A 16212-nucleotide genomic window follows, 5' to 3' on the forward strand; every position below is an offset into this window, starting at 1 on the left:
AAATATTAGTTGTCAATCATAAAGCATTAGTTGACTCTGCTTCTCTACAGATAACACAATTTGTTTTGCAAACATTTGTCTGGAACCCACAAGCGGTGTCCTTAGTACTATGGCACAGCTTTTTTAAGGAGAAATGAAAAACACCATGGGCCTGTCCTCAAAGTGTGATGGTAACATCTAACACTGAAGAGTGTTTTATGGTTTACACAGTGCTTTAATATACATTCTTAGTTGATCCTACCACAATGTTTGGTATAAGGTACTATTTTACTAGATGAAGAACGGGTAGGGCTTAAAGAGATTAAAAATCACACACACCTGGCAAGAGCTGGATTCAGATGAACTCTGATTCAGTCAAATGTGTAGTTTGTCAGCCCTGCACCACATTTCAGTTGTAGTTTTATTTTGCAGAAGCAGTGATTTGTAGTCTTCTTTGCATTAAAGTCACTTGGGGGAGTGCTGTAAAAATGCTGAAGCCTGGGCCTCATGCCCAGAGATTCTGATTTAATTGCTCTGGTGTGAACCTGTGCATTTGTTAGAAGTGATTCTGATATGAAGCAAGGTTGGAACCACTGTACTAGGGAATGGAGCCCTAAAGGGAGGGGGAGGTGGTGACACTCACCTCAGAGTGGTGGTATCCAGGGGCTGGGGCTCTCTACTGGGTTGGGTTCTTTGTAGCCTAGTACTTGGCAGATTTGACTGCAGTTGGCACCACTGCATCAGAGGAAGAGATTCTGGCAGTAGAGTTCGGACGTTTCAGGAAGAGGATGTCCCACTAAAAAAAAGTGGGGTGGCTCTGGTGCTTAGTCGTTTAAGTGCTACCTGATCGAGTTGGAACTGTAGTCTTGTTTCTTTATATACTATTGGTCCTGCCAAAATGGATATCAGGAAAAGCAGCCTTAGGAAAAGGGTGCTTCTGTGGAGGGCATCTTTCTGTTCTTCTGTTGCCCTAGGTGGCTATTCCTGTGGTATGTGGGTCTACCACCGAGTTCTAATCTGCACTAACTTTTCCTTAGTATAGGAATGTTGAGGAATGTTTTAAGCTAATAATTTAGGTGTTGGACCCAGTGTTTCACTTAAATCTTTACCTTAAACATCATTTCCCACTTATTCTAGCTTCAGTAGAAATCCAAAACAGCTATATATATTAATATACTGAAATACATGTGCACTGTAAGAAGTTGGTAACTCCTTAGTTTTAAGTATTGATATTTAATTTTCTTTTTATCTGAAAGGGTGATGTTATAAAGTGGTAACTTAAATATAGTTAAGTGTAACTTTTTGTTAATTGAAGAGATAAATAAACTAAATGTAGACTTGTAATTTCTAATCATGCCACAATTGTTTTTCTTTCTTCAAGCTTTTACAGTGATGGAACCCAACTGTCATTCATACAAAACTGTTGAATTGCTGTTTGTTTTCACTTTCAGTTTAAAAATCCCCTTATTATGCTGCTTCTGGCTTCTGCAGTCATCAGTGTTTTAATGCATCAGTTTGATGATGCTGTCAGTATCACTGTGGTAAGGAAATATATATGTTCATATTTTACACTGTTGGTTAACTATATAAATTAGGATTGGCTTTTATTTTGAAAAATGAATTAAGAAATGCATTAATGTTTTTTCAGGGGTTTTTTTGTTGTTAATATCCAACTTGCTTTTAGTTGTAATCTCAAAGTGTTCAAGGGTCAGTGACTGGCACATGTAAGAATTATTTAACAATTTGGTAATATTTTATAATAATTTTCAGTTTGCTTTACTTTCTAATTGAGACTACACTTTGACTAACTGTGAACTAAAGCCTCATGTTTGTGAAACTAAAAGTATTATTAAACAATGTATATTATATTTACTATGTAAGATTGTACTCTTTCCAGCTAGGTTATTCTTTCATTGAAAGTTTTCTCCTCTTTTTTTTTCCCCTTGCCCCTTGTTTCATTATAGTATAAAAATTTATAGTAACTACAACCACTGATTAAAGCAAGTATATTATGCTGAAGAACACAGTTGAAATTAATATATAGATGTGCAATTTTCGAACCCTTGCCTGGGGACTCCCAGCAGTCTCTGAGACCCTTTCAGGGAACATGTGAGGTCAAAACTATTTTCATGATACTAAAACATCATTTGAAATCACCTTCTCCAGGTGATCTCAGTCTTTTCACGGTAGATATTTGCATTTGGTACAAAAGCAACAATGGGTAAAACAGCCTTGGCTTGAGTCAAGACAATGGCAACAGACTATTAGTATTTATGGTTTTCTTTCCTTATTTCTCTTAGGAATGTTTTTGATAAAACAGGGATTTTATTAAATCTTGACTCTTGAGTACATACCTTTTTAGTATTCTGGGTAAATGGAAAGTATGCATAAAGGACTTTTATGTATTGAAGTATAGTGGTTGTCTTGAGGAATGGTGATTGTGGTGAGCTGAACCAGCCTTTCACTTGAAAGAATGACTGATAACAAACTGGTTATTAAGACTAGACTAACAAGTACTTCTTTTGAAAGTGAGTAAAATGAGCCTTTCACTTCAAGAAAAACAACTGTCAAAATTTGTTGCCAGTGATAAAATTCAAGTTTTCAAGTGATAGAATTTTGCAAAATTTTTATGCGCTGCTACATGCTAGATAACTTCCCAGTATTTAAGACTTTATTCTAATGAGATCAGTAGTGAGTTCAATGAATGTGATTTTTTTTACTATTACAAAATGTGTTAGCATTTGGAAGATTTGAATAACCAGGTGAGTCAGTGTTTTGTAAGTGACCAGAGCATGAGGTTACACAATTTTTAATATAACAGGATATGAAAAGTTCATTGATAAAGTCTTGTATTCTACACTGCACAATACTTTTAAGTAGCTAACACCTAATTTTGGTGTAGTAGCAAAGAAGACTACCCACAATCATCTGGAAAGGCTTTTAAAGCATTCCTCTTTTTTCCAACAATATCTGTGTGAGGCTGGATTTTCTTGATATACTTTGGCCTAATCGATGTAGTACCATGGATTGAATGCAGAGGCAGATATGAGAATACAGCTTTCTCTTAAGGCAGGCATTAAAAATAGAAAAGTTGAAAACTTCCACTTTTCTCACAGTTTTTATTTTTGAGGGGGAATATATTTTTTCTTTAAAAATGTTATGTTAACATGTAATGGGTTTATTATTTTTAGATGAATTAATAAGTAGAAATTAAAACAGTAATTGAAAAAGTATTTAATATGGCAAATATCAAGAGATATTACCTATATAAATGAAAGCTAGTCCTCAGTTTTTTAGAGCATTAAGGGGTCCTGAGATCAAAAAGTTTGAGAAGCTGTCTTAGGGGATGCAATGTTTTCCCCACAGAGCGGGGCAAAGTTGTGATTTCTTCCCCAGGTGATCTCGGTACTTAGTGTCACATGTCTTGGGACTACAGATAGAGGTGGAAAAATAAGATACAATTAACAGTTATTTCTGAAGTTATAATGTGTGATTTAAAAGGATTTTGTTTTGTTTTGTTTAGGCAATACTTATTGTTGTTACAGTTGCCTTTGTTCAGGTGAGTAGGTGGCCTATTTTGCCAACATGAAAATGATGTTTTATTTAATTGCTTAAAAAATCTAAGGTAACTTATGGCAGAATCTGTAGTTACTAGGGGATGATAATGTTGGTCAGAACAATTTATCATTTATTTATGAAATAATTTCAGAAACAACTCTCCAGGGAAGTTTGTGGGACTAACTTGACTGCTTTGATTTAGGTAGTGGCTTGAAAGAAAATCTAGTTTTTTATTTGATGGTGTTATAGATAACTGAAGAAGATGGAAACAAAAAGCACAGTAATATATATAGGATTTAAAAAAAATTCCAATTGAAAAATTCAGCCAGAGTTTAAATGCCTCATTCTTCCATAGACAGGATGTTCTGATCTGGATCAAACTCCCTACTTAGCACAGACATTGGAACAGTGAAATAAACATGTGAAAGGAACTCCTTTTAAAAATTAATTTGAATAATGTACAGATAATGTCAGGATTTTTATTGACTATTATAGACATGAATACAAACATAGGCTTAGTTTTATGTTTATTTAAATATGATACCTTCTGAGAACAATGTTAACAAGTTTCATTTTATTAACTAAATGTTCTAAAGCGTGGTTAATAGGGATATAAGCAAGGATTATTCTGGTCGAGGGAAAAATGTAATATATATATGATCCTGAAGTTGTTTTGAGTCTTAAGACTGTATTTTAAGTGATTGTGGTTGTTTTCACATGACTTATTCCTTGGATATTTACTGTCATCCTACAGTAATATCTAATTTAGTAAGTATATTAGCTTTATAGAAACCCAGAGTAGAAAAACCAGTTAGAATCAGATTGTCTGTAGCAAGTTTGTGAGATCCATCAGTACTGTCAGGGATCCTGTTTCTAGGGAATCTTCTTGCTTAAAATAGACAAAAGTTGCCCTAGGGCTGGTGGACCTCAGTAGGCCAGCAGAGTTTGTTCAGGCTATCATTCAAGGCAGCTATTCATTCAGCCATGTGGGCAGTAAGACCCACTGGATCCGTAACTGGAACCTTTTTGTATCTTTAATAATGCTGTACATGCATGGAATGACTTTCTTCATTAAGGATCCTTACAACATTATCACTGTGTGTGGAATACCTTAGTAGCTTGTTGTCTTGGTAGAGAGCTCCTACACTCAAAATAAACCAAACAAACATAAAATTGCAATTAAAATTTATTTATTTTTAGAGAGAGGGGAAGGGAGGGAAAAAGAGAGGGAGAGAAACCCATTGTGTGGTTGCCTCTTGCACACACATACTGGGGACCTGGCCCACAACCCAGGCTTATTCCCCGACCAGAAATCGAACTGGTGACCCTTTTGTTCCCAGGCTGGTATTCAGTCCACCGAGCCACACCAGCTAGGGCCTAAAATTGCAATTTTAACATAGTCGATGTGGAATTTTACACAAAGGTAGTGTGTCATTCACTTTAAGTGCAGCTGCTGAAACCATCTACTAAATATCTTTATGATAGGTCAGTGATGGAAAACTCAAAGAATCAAAACATTTATGAAGACTCCAGTTTCAGATTGATAGATCTGGTTTCTTGTACAGATGTGAGTCGTTCTCCCAAGGTACCTATGAAACCAACAAAAATTCTATAAACAGCAATTAAAAACACCTGCTAAAAAAGATCCTATGTATTGTCACTTGAACTTATCATAGCGCTTTGTCAAAAAACTATCAGAAATACCAGAAATTTGTAGTGCTTTATCATTATTTAGTATTTGTGTTTTTACCTGTGTTTTAGAAGGGAAGTACTTTTTATATTTACTTTATATCTGCCCTTTTTTCCCTATCTCTTTTTAATTTAATTCCCCATCCCATTATGTACCCTCATAGCCATAAAATAGCTAATTGTTTTATATAGTCATATACTGATGCAACTTACAATAAATTTAAAATGATAACTTTTAGGCATCTATTAAGGATGGCTATCAGGTTTTTGGTGGTGTGTTATGTTAAATGGTCATTTTGATAATGGAGGCATCTTTGTAGTTTTAAGGAATAAAGGCTAAGAAATCTGAAGAGGGAGATAAAGATTGGGCAGCTTTTATGTCATTTATTTCTAGAATCTAAGATTGGTGAGTGTTTTCTAGCCTGTTGTGGAATTTTTAGGTAACACTTCCAAATTCCTTAATATCCTTGGGGAGGGATGTCTTGTAATTTTTATATTTATAGATTTACCTCACTGTTACATTTGTTCCTCTTGCCCAGGTGAAGACTGATTTAGTTCTAAGTTATTCTTATACAACTTTGCATTTTTTATTTGAAAAAGATTGTGATGGGTATGAAATTCTGATTTGTACTAACACTGCAGTCATTTTAAAACACTCCCCACCTTTCACTCCCACTACTACTTCTCCCTTTTTCACCTGAGACCAAAAGATTGACTCTGGCTGGTATGGCTCAGTTGGTTGGATGTCATCCCACAAAATGAAAGGTCACTGGTTCAATTCCCTGTCAGGGCACATGCCTGGATTCCTTCCCCTGTTCGGGTGCACAACAGGAGACAATCAATCGATGTGTGTCTCCTTTGCTTTCTCCCTTCCTTCCCGTTTCTCTCTAAAAAAAACAAAACAAAACAAAACAAAAAAAAAAACAACTGAAGTCTGTAAACAAGAAAACAAAATTGGCGTGCTAAGTGCAGTCATGAGACAGAAGTAGTATTGTTGTATGAAGCAAGACTGCCCATGGAAATATGTACTAAATAGTATCACAGTTGGGGCTTCTGCAGATGTCCACTTATGCATAATTCAGGGTGATACCAAAAGTGTCTATCAAGGTAGGGCAAGCCACATCTTACTCCTTGCTTAAGGTATGTTCTTTTCAAGCAGACTTACCCCATAAACCTTTTCAGTTAGCAAGGATCTAAATCCTCAAATCAGATGTTGCTTGCAGTTAAATGTCTTTGACTTCTTTGATCATTAAACACTGGAAGAAAATTTAAGGCTCAGTGAACTTAATTTATAATAAGCAAAAATTATATACTCTTTGGACATTCTAATCACTTTTCATTTTCTGATAAATAGCTTGATCCTAGGTTTGCACACTGAATATTAAAATATAAAATTGGGACTATTTAATAAACAAAATTGGTCACTGCAACATTTAATAAGGGGCAAGCTTTTATTTGCAGAATGTAATTGCACATAAAGGAAAAGATAAGAATTAGGAAATTAAAAAAAAAGATTTTATTTGCTTATTTTTTAGAGAGGGGAAGGGAGGGAGAAAGAGAGGGAGAGAAATATCAATACATGAGAGACATGGATCAGTTGCCTCTTGCGTGTCCCCAACCAGGGAATTGGCCTGCAACCCAGGCATGTATCCTGACTGGGAATTAAATGGGAGACCTTTCAGTTTGCGGGATGAACTCCAACCCACTGAGCCACACTGGTCAGGTCTAGAATTGGGAAATTTTAAAATAATGATTGAGATCAGTATTTAATTAAGTTTGATATGGAATATGTTCTTAGAAACAGACGTATTTTACATTTCTTTATAAATGTTGATTTTAATATTTTGTTCTGCTTTTTTTTTTAACATAGGAATACCGTTCAGAAAAGTCTCTTGAAGAACTGAATAAACTTATGCCACCGGAATGCCATTGGTATGTTCTTGTCTCTCATAGGGATGTCTACTCTTAAAAATAGAAACTGAATGTACTAGTGGGATGATACACTGTGGCCTCAAACTTGTTAAACATAAGGTAGAAGTCATTAATCTGACATTAAACAACTTCACGCCCTGTTTGGTGTAGCAAGTTGTACTACTAATACTTTAAAGTTCTGATTTTGATATTGCCAAGACGCGTAGATTTGTTCAACAGATATATTTGTCTGTGTGTGTACAACCATGTGCTAAGCACTGTTCTGGAGACAGTGCTACACAAAAAGACCAAGCGATTATTTTTCCTTAGGCATACCCACTGGAGATCATTTTATAAAATAGTGGCATGGCTTTCTTTTTTGAGCCACGGTTGTTTCTGTTTCATGTTACAGTGTGCGTGAAGGGAAATTGGAACATACACTTGCACGAGACTTGGTTCCAGGTGATACAGTTTGCCTTTCTGTTGGGGACAGAGTTCCTGCTGACTTGCGCTTGTTTGAGGTAAGTTTGTTGTCTTAGTTTGTTTGTGCTGCTCCAAAATTCCACACACTGGATTGCTTATCATCAATATCTCATAGTTCTGGAAGCTGGAAAGTTCCAGATTAAGGTGCCAGCATGGTCGAATTCTTTTGCTCATTCTTCCTCATTCATAGCTGATGCCTTCTCTTCTCACTGGGTCCTCACCTGGTGGAAGCAGCTTAAGGAACTCTGTGGGTCTCTTTTTATAAGAAGGTCTCACTTCCTTTTTTTTTTTTTTTTAAAGACTTTATTTATTTATTTTTGGAGAGAGGAGAAGGGAGGGAGAAACAGAAAGAGGGAAACATCAGTGTGTGGTTGCCTTTCATGCACCCCCAACTGGGGACCTGGCCCACAACCCAGGCATATGCCCTGATTGGGAATCGAACTGGTGATCTTTTGGTTAACAGGCAGGCACTCAGTCCACTGAGCCACACCAGCCAGGGCAGATCTCACTTCCTAATACCTTCATCTTAAGGGTTAGGATTTCAGCCTACGAATTGGAAGGGTGAGACACAGATACTTAGACCATAGATTTTATGATTGGTGAGAAGTGAATATACTTGGATGGAAATTAAAGATTAGACAATTAACAGTTTTAAGGATTAACACATAGCTGATTTGTACATTGGGTTTTCTGATTTAAAAAGTGACATATATAGAATTTTTTAATCAATTAGTATACTATTTGTGTACACAAACCTCTCACCATAAAATTAGATAGAACTTGTTGAGTAAGAGAAGTACTAAGAATGCAATATAAAAATTTACAAAAGGGAGTGGTTACTTCTGATTTGAGCAAAATCAGAATGCCTCAGAAACATGGCTTTAATGGCAATAACTGAAGGGTGGGACTGGACGGAGATGGAGAAGACAAGGAAGGAACGTTATTCAGATCACTGTAGTGTATGTCAGTATATAATATGGGGCTAGACTAGACTATGTTTAGGATAGAGAATATATGGTGGAATCAGATTCAGGAGGGCCTTGGATACAAAACTCCATTTCAGATTTTATTGGTTAGGAGTTAGCTTTGAAGATCATAGGCAGCTGGCAAATGATATTACCCTTAATGTGGCCACAGTGTGTAGAATAGATTAAAGGGATGGAAAATGGAGTTGGGCAGCTAGTTTACGAGGCCCTCACAGCCCATTAGCATGCCAGTACCATCTATTATAGGAATTAATTGGCTGTGTCTTAACACCTATAGAGCTATCAGTCTATGAAAACTTACCATATCCCAAAATATGAGTGTTTTATACAGAGAGTATGGGAAGCCTGAAGAACCTTTTGAAGTATAATAACAAACTTCATTTAACCTTGAAATAATGGTCATTTTTACAAATACTTAAAATTTATCCTTAGATGTCAGACTGGGAATGTTATTTATTTTACCTTTTTACCTTTTTTCTCTCCTTGATAGGTCTTTCTGTTGTATCTTTTCATTCATTTTTTCCCTCCCTTCCTCCACCTTAATATTTAGTTTATGACAAGACCTTGGATTGTTCTTCCTTAGATTTGATAGGGATTGTCACTTAGTATAAATCATCTTCCCTTCCTTAATTTAAATTCATGGAGCTTATGTCATCATTTACTCTGGAGTGCTTGTCTTCCAGTTCAGAAACAGACTTCCTCAGTGGGTGTTTCTCATTATTTGAACAATTTGAACAGTATAATGACATAGAAACTTAAAAGCACCATTTGGGATGGAAAGTGTTTTAGGGTTTTCATTTAAATAAGGGTAAATTGATCTGTGAATTAATCATCTCCAAGTTCATGTGCAAATGGGAGAAAACTTTTCAGATTAATACATATTTTATTCACTCAGCAATTATATATCGAAGACTTACTATAAATTCAGTAACAGGGAATTTTTACCTTTTAAAGCTTGATGCTAAAAATATTGAAGCATATGTTTTGTGAAATAATTTATTAGTTTGGATTGTTTTTCCCTCTGTGTTAATTTTTCAGACACTTCATCAGCGTATGTTTTGCTTGGCAGTGCTATTTGGATTTTTCCACTTCTCTGTATATAGTTGAACATCTTTGATTCCCTCTATCCCTTTTCTGCCCTATTTATTTTACTTTCTACCTGGTACCACAAGCAGGCTGTTGCAACTACTTTCCCAGTAGACTGAGATGACTTTCCTAAAAGATTAGAGAAAATCTCCTGCTTCTTCTAAATTTAGATGTACTGACTTAAGACATAATAAGGCTTATAAAATTGATTTCTCTACTATACACAGATTTTTTTGGAATTAAATTGGCTTATTGGAGTGTTGTTTGCTGAATTTGACTGAGGTGTGATCTTTGGACTATTTTGTAAGGCCAGCTGGTCATTTGATGTTCCTGCATGAAACAAACTAGTAGGATTTAAAGGAAACAAGAAAATTCCTCAATTAGTCTTGGGATAGTATTAATTCCTCACAAAGTATGTAATTCTCTTCTTGTGCACTTGATCCAACTCCAGGGTTACCACTTCAGCATTGTCATGTTGCAACTCTAGGGTTCCTGTCACTAATTTCAGTGGTTCCGATATTGACTGTAAATCTTGCCTGGGCCTTCAGTAGCATTTTGTCACCATATTCAGTGACTTGAGTGCATTATCTTTTCATAGGTTGTGACTTAAGTCAGTGCAGGCTGCGGTAATAAAATAGCATACACTGGGTGGCTTAAACAACAGTCATTTATTTTCTATAGTTCTGAGGCTGGGAAGTCCACAGTCAGGGACAGAATTCAGTTTCTGGTGAGGACTCTGTTATTGGCTTGCAGCCTTCTTGCTGTGTCTTCAAGCATCAGAGAGAGAGATCTCTCTCTTGTAAGACCACTCATTGCATTATGAGGGCCTCACCCTCATGACCTCATCTAACCCTAATTATTTCCCAAGGCCTCGTCTCCAGTTACCTTCCCATTGGAGATTAGGACTTCAATGTGAACATTAGGGGGACACAGTTTATTTCATAATAGGCTGAGGCTGTCATTTGTAGACATTTAAAAAAAATACTAATTTGGTAACTTGAGAAATTCTTTTTTTTTTTTGCCTGAGTCAGTTTTTTAAAACCAGAGAATGTGCCCGTATCTATTGGTGGAAGTGATCTTAACAGCTTAGAAGCCTTAGAGTTGGGAGAATAAAACTTAGAGAAATTGAGCTATGAGCATGTTTCTCACCTTTTTCCTAGGGGTTTTAAGTTTAATTTTTAACAGTATTTGAGAAAAGGCACCCCTGGCCCATTAATTGGTGGTAGCCAGTGGATTGGTCAGACAAGGGCTTTAGATGAGGCAATATTATGGACTATACATACCTGTGTAACACTACATTTTGCCTTTTTGGAAGCAAGATATTTTCTATATTGTTCTGGGTAAAGTCTATATTAATATGGGAACAAAGAATTCCTTATAAGAGAAAACAATGTAAGAGTCAGAGGAAAAGAAGGTTTCTTTTGTTTGTAACTTTCTGAGTTGTAACTTTCTAAGCTCAAAACATGGTTTGAAATATAGCAAGATTTTCTTTCACTTGAAATTCTGAATGATTAATTCCATTGACATTTCTTTCTGTGGCTCATGTGCTTTGTGTTAGCCCATATCATTCTTTGAAACTGTCTTTAATATCTAGACACTGGGTACAACTGCCTTTTTAAAAAAAATAATTTTATATGATTTTCTGAATGTGTCAAACTTCTTTCAGAGAACTATCACTTATGTGGCTGAGAGCCACACACAGGGTGGGGCAAATGTAGGCTTATATTGTGCGTATGTGAAACACAGAGTTTATTCTTGTGTTATTATTTATTGATTATTATTTTCCATACAGCCAACTGTAAACCTACTTTTGTCCCACCCTGCACTAATCATTGTTATGACACTAGATTATCAGACCATAAAAGTCTGGGCAGAAAGATAACACTGCTAGGAGTTCAATCTACTGAGGCAACTCAGAGGTCTAAACTTAGAATAGTGAGTTCTCTTATCTCATGCATCTCTCTACTTTGTTATAGGACAGTAGTATGACTCTCAGTACCTTCCAGTGTCTTTAGGGTTGTTCTTTCCTGTTTCTTAGTTCTCAGGACAAGTGAAAACCAAAGATAATGAGTTGAATGAGAACAACTTTACTTTGGCTACCTACGAACTGAAGGAATACAACTGCACTTGGCCATCATGTCCTTTTCTGTAAGGCTCACATTCTTGCAAACTACTATTAAAGAACCACTAGCAAGAAGCTTCCTCTCAGTGGGTTATCTCCATCAGTGGAGCAATGTCAGAGTGTTATGTAACCGCTTAGTTACAAAATACATTTTCCATTCACTCAGTGAAAAACTTAATATTCTGGCAAAGTTAGATTCTGATTTGGTTATGTTTTTCAAAAAAGAGTTGTCAGACATTGCTAGAATATAAGCATGTTGTGATATTTAAAATGTACTTATTTTGGTAATGAAGCTAAGTAGGCAAAATATATTCTTTGTCTTCAGAATTCAGTCTGTGTTATGAAGCCATTTTAGCCATTAACAAATATTTGAGTACTGTGTATAACATGTTAGGAGTAGCAAGTGAAAAAGAAAACTACACAGTTTGTACTCTTTCTACTGGGAGACACCAGCTTGCAAATAAATGTGATTCAAAATATAAAATGTGTCTGTTTATGAAGTGAATTGACCATGTAAGTTTAACAAGTCACTGAATATTTTTAGTTCCCAGTTTTCTTAATGTGACAGAATTACTCTAGGGCAGTACATGCTAACTTATAATGTGCATAGACATCATCTGGTTTTATTTTGGTAAGTCTGTGGTGGGGCTGAGATTTTGCATTTTTAGCTAAGTGCTAGTCCATCCACTACATATAAAAATAATTTTTTAAAAACTTTATTGAAATAATAGTATTCCAAGCAGTCTAGACATTGAAAATGTACCATTGAGTGGTTTTCAGTATATACAGAGTTGTGCAGCTGTCACCACAGTCTAACTGTAGAATTTTCTCATCACTCCTGAACGAAAACCCCTGCTTTTTAGCAATCTTTGTGTCTGGCTTCTTTCAATTAATATGTTTTTAAGGTTCATTCATGTTGTAGCATGTATCAGTATCTTTTGTTTTTTATTGCCAAGCAGTATTCCATTGTATGACTGAGTCACACAATTATGAATTCATTTACATTTAAAGTCATTACTGATAGTGAAGGACTTTTACCTGCCATTTTGCTGTTGTTTCTTATGTGTTATGTTTTTATGCTCACTTCTTTCACTTTTCCTCCTTTTTGAGTTTTTTTTAAAGTATACTTTGATTAACTACTCATTTCCTTTATCTATTGTTTACTTATTTTCTTAGTGGTTACAATGGGGATTGCAGGTAACATCCTAAATTTAGAACAGTGCATTTTGAATTGATACTAACATTACTTCAATAGCATACAAAAACTTTGCTCCTAGTTTACAGGACAACATTACAACCAAGTCACCCAGCCAGGGCAGTAGCTTTAAGTTTTTTGATTTGAGAGTTGATTCTGTCAATTCTTGCCAGTTTATGATTGTTTTAGTGGAAGGACCAATTATTTCAGTGCCCTACTCCATTATTTTCTTTGACGTTTTTCCTGAGTTGTAAGTTTTATATTGACGTCAACATATTCTTTTGGTAGGTAAATTTGATAAATTGATTTAGAGTATGTTGCTCCCCTTCTTATTGTGATTTATCACTGAAACTTTGCTTTTAAAAGTTTCTGAATTATTAAACTTATGTACAGACTTGTAAAAAAGAACAACTTAGCAGAGATTTTAAATTAGCTGCTGAGAGAAATTGAGTAGAATATTGAAGATGCATGGTATATTTTTGGAATTTAGGAACATTCTTGTTCACTAAAACTGTTTGGTATAATCGCTTGCACTTGATGTATATTACTGTAACAGTATTACCATTACACAGTCCAGACAACCATTCCAGTCTTAGAGCACTGGGTATATTTGTTCTCTTACATAGTATGATCTTGAGCTGTACTTAGTGTTTTGTCGTCTGATTTTTATATTTCAGTGGTTAAAAGCACTGTGAGCTGCAGAATGCTATTTATTCATGTTTAAAATGCTGAAGAAAAAACTTTTCTCATTAACTCACTTGAATTTAAAAAGACAGTATGGGAGGGTTAGAAGTAAAACTTAATTAGCCTCTTTGTTTTGAGAGTCTCATTTCATGTTGGTAGAAAAGAACTGTTACAAAAATAAATCCTATTTTGAAATTTGGTTTCTTTTAATAGTCTTAGTGAAATATCTTAGAAATCATTGATAACTGAGTTCTGGCCTTTGAATTACTGGTGACCTGATTAACTTGAATCTGTTTACTTAAGTCAGAAAGTTAGTAATTCATGCAAGCATTTATCATGGGATGAAATTCCTTTCATGTAGCCTTTTCAGTAATTTGTAGCATTTGGTTGGCTTTGATTGTTAATAAGCTAGAGCTCATGAATAATTCTTAATTGCCTATTTGTTCATTTAAATAAATATGAGGAATCTTATTTTTGAGGGCAGAAGTAAGAAATTTTATCATAATTAGTCAGCTGGAGATAAATATTTTGGAAGGTTGTTTTCTGAGGGAAGTTTTTTGGGATTTATTTTTAATTCTAGAGTAGAGAGGTGATTGACTTGCAGCATACAGTATACCAAGATGTTCTTTAGTTTGAGAACTTATTTGTAGCAGTGAATTGTTCCATGTTAACTACAGTTAAAATTAGCCACTTTTGTTTTTTAGGAAATATTTGTGACTTGGACATTCACTTTCTGCCTAATTTTTATAGGAATAATTCTCTGAATTTTTTCAACCGTTTTTATTCTGTGGGTATTAAATATTCAGATTGTAGATTACATATACATCTAGATTCTTATTTATATTCTGACTTTTAAACTGCATTGTCTTGGGTTGGCCAAAAAGTTCATTTAGTTTTTTCCTTAAAATAAAAGATACATTTTTCATTTTCACCAGTAGCTTTATTGATTTGGATATTTTGAGTATGTCAGCTGTCTCCCATGTGATGTAACCTTGATTGTTCTCAATTTGATTTCTGTCAACTTCAGCTGATCTACTGGACTGTGGAGAATGCATTGTCCAGCGAGAAATCTCCAGCATGAAACTTTGCAAATCACTTTTGACACGTTTGATCAGTTATAGTACCTTCTCCATACACTGCACAAATCTTTTTTTGCATTTCAGTTATGTATTTACCTTTCTTGAAATAATAAAGCATAATATACTGTAGATGTTCTGTATTTTCTTCTATCTTCAATATTAAAATGGCTACACAAAAGTTCACAAGTTTTTATTATTTTTTAAATGCATGCTGATATGACAGCTGTCACAATACAATCCAACAAAATTGTTTCTAGTGAAGACAACTAAGCAATACCAGGGCCTTCTTATGGAAAAAACCAAACAAACTTTTTGGCCAACTCAATATCTTATTCACACAAAGATGCTTGAGGAAAAATGAAGAGAAAGTGAAACATTATCAGTTTTCCTATTCATTAACAGCTCTTCTGAAGGTTTAGTGTTTAAACTTTTGGCTGGAAGGTATGAAGCTGGCTAGTTTTTTATTTCATTTTATCCTACCTTTCTCTCATGAATGTGGTGAATAAATGACTGTAATATCATCTCAGATTAAATTGTGAACTTGTTAAACTGTAATAGGCTGCCTAATTTATTAAATACTATTCTTTGAAATGTCTTCCTTTACCTTACTTCCTCAAAGCTGCTTCCTATGAAAACTCTTGCAATCATCATAAGAGAATAACTTGTAACTTAGAATAATATTCTTGTTCAGTAGGCTGTTGATATCTATGTAGTTTGCTACATTGATTGTATGATTTAGACAGATTGTTTTGATAATATATTCTTGATAATTTGAGTTTTATGAATTTGTAATTGTATGGAAAAAAGATAAGGATCCAAAGCCTCTTTTTCCTCCCTATCAATTTGTACACCACATAAGACTGAATGCTTTTTTGCTAAAAATATACCTTTTTTTCTGCAGAAAAATCTGATCTGAACAAAAATTCTTACTCTCTTAAATGGTTCTTATGCTGCAAGGCTGACACTGGTGAGCTGGGTAACTGACAGAGACAATGAAGGCATGCATTTCCTCTTTTTAATAAGTCAGATTATTTTTATACTCTTTGTCCCTTTAGACAACCACCTAATGTTAGTATTTATTCATATTTAAGATTACATTTAAAGTAGAAAGTCTTCAGTGAGAAAGGATAAATTTTACCTTTCTCAGAGAAGGAATTCTGTAGATGTATACAAGTTTTGTTTGCTTTTAAATATTAGCCGGTCTCTTTTCTAATTACGAGCTCAGAATATTAACATGCAGTTCTGATTTTTATAAAAAGCATTAAAGAGGAGATTGCTAATTAAATAAGCTTTGTTGGCTTTTGTAATTGGCAAAAATGTATCTTCGCTTAACTACTTCTCTTACAAGTAATTACAAAACTGGGGAGGAGAAATAATTTCCAAATTGATCTGCTAAGTAATTGAGATGAACTGGACTTAATTTGTCAACATTTGAGTTTC

General features: G+C 34.8%; 1 protein-coding gene across 5 annotated transcripts in view; it reads left to right on the forward strand.

Annotated features, from left to right (window-relative positions):
• ATP2C1 (ATPase secretory pathway Ca2+ transporting 1) overlaps positions 1–16212 on the forward strand; it is a 129249-nt gene that overhangs the window by 57068 nt on the left and 55969 nt on the right. For all 5 annotated transcript variants that reach the window (XM_045856659.1, XM_045856661.1, XM_045856660.1 and 2 more), the window contains 4 exons: positions 1431–1520; positions 3503–3538; positions 7097–7158; positions 7550–7658. In XM_045856659.1, the coding sequence (XP_045712615.1) occupies positions 1431–1520; positions 3503–3538; positions 7097–7158; positions 7550–7658 (297 nt within the window). The remainder of the gene's footprint in view (positions 1–1430; positions 1521–3502; positions 3539–7096; positions 7159–7549; positions 7659–16212) is intronic.

This window comes from Phyllostomus hastatus, unplaced genomic scaffold (assembly GCF_019186645.2).
Source record: "Phyllostomus hastatus isolate PE091 unplaced genomic scaffold, TTU_PhHast_1.1 phas_scaffold_129, whole genome shotgun sequence".
NCBI lineage: Eukaryota > Metazoa > Chordata > Mammalia > Chiroptera > Phyllostomidae > Phyllostomus > Phyllostomus hastatus.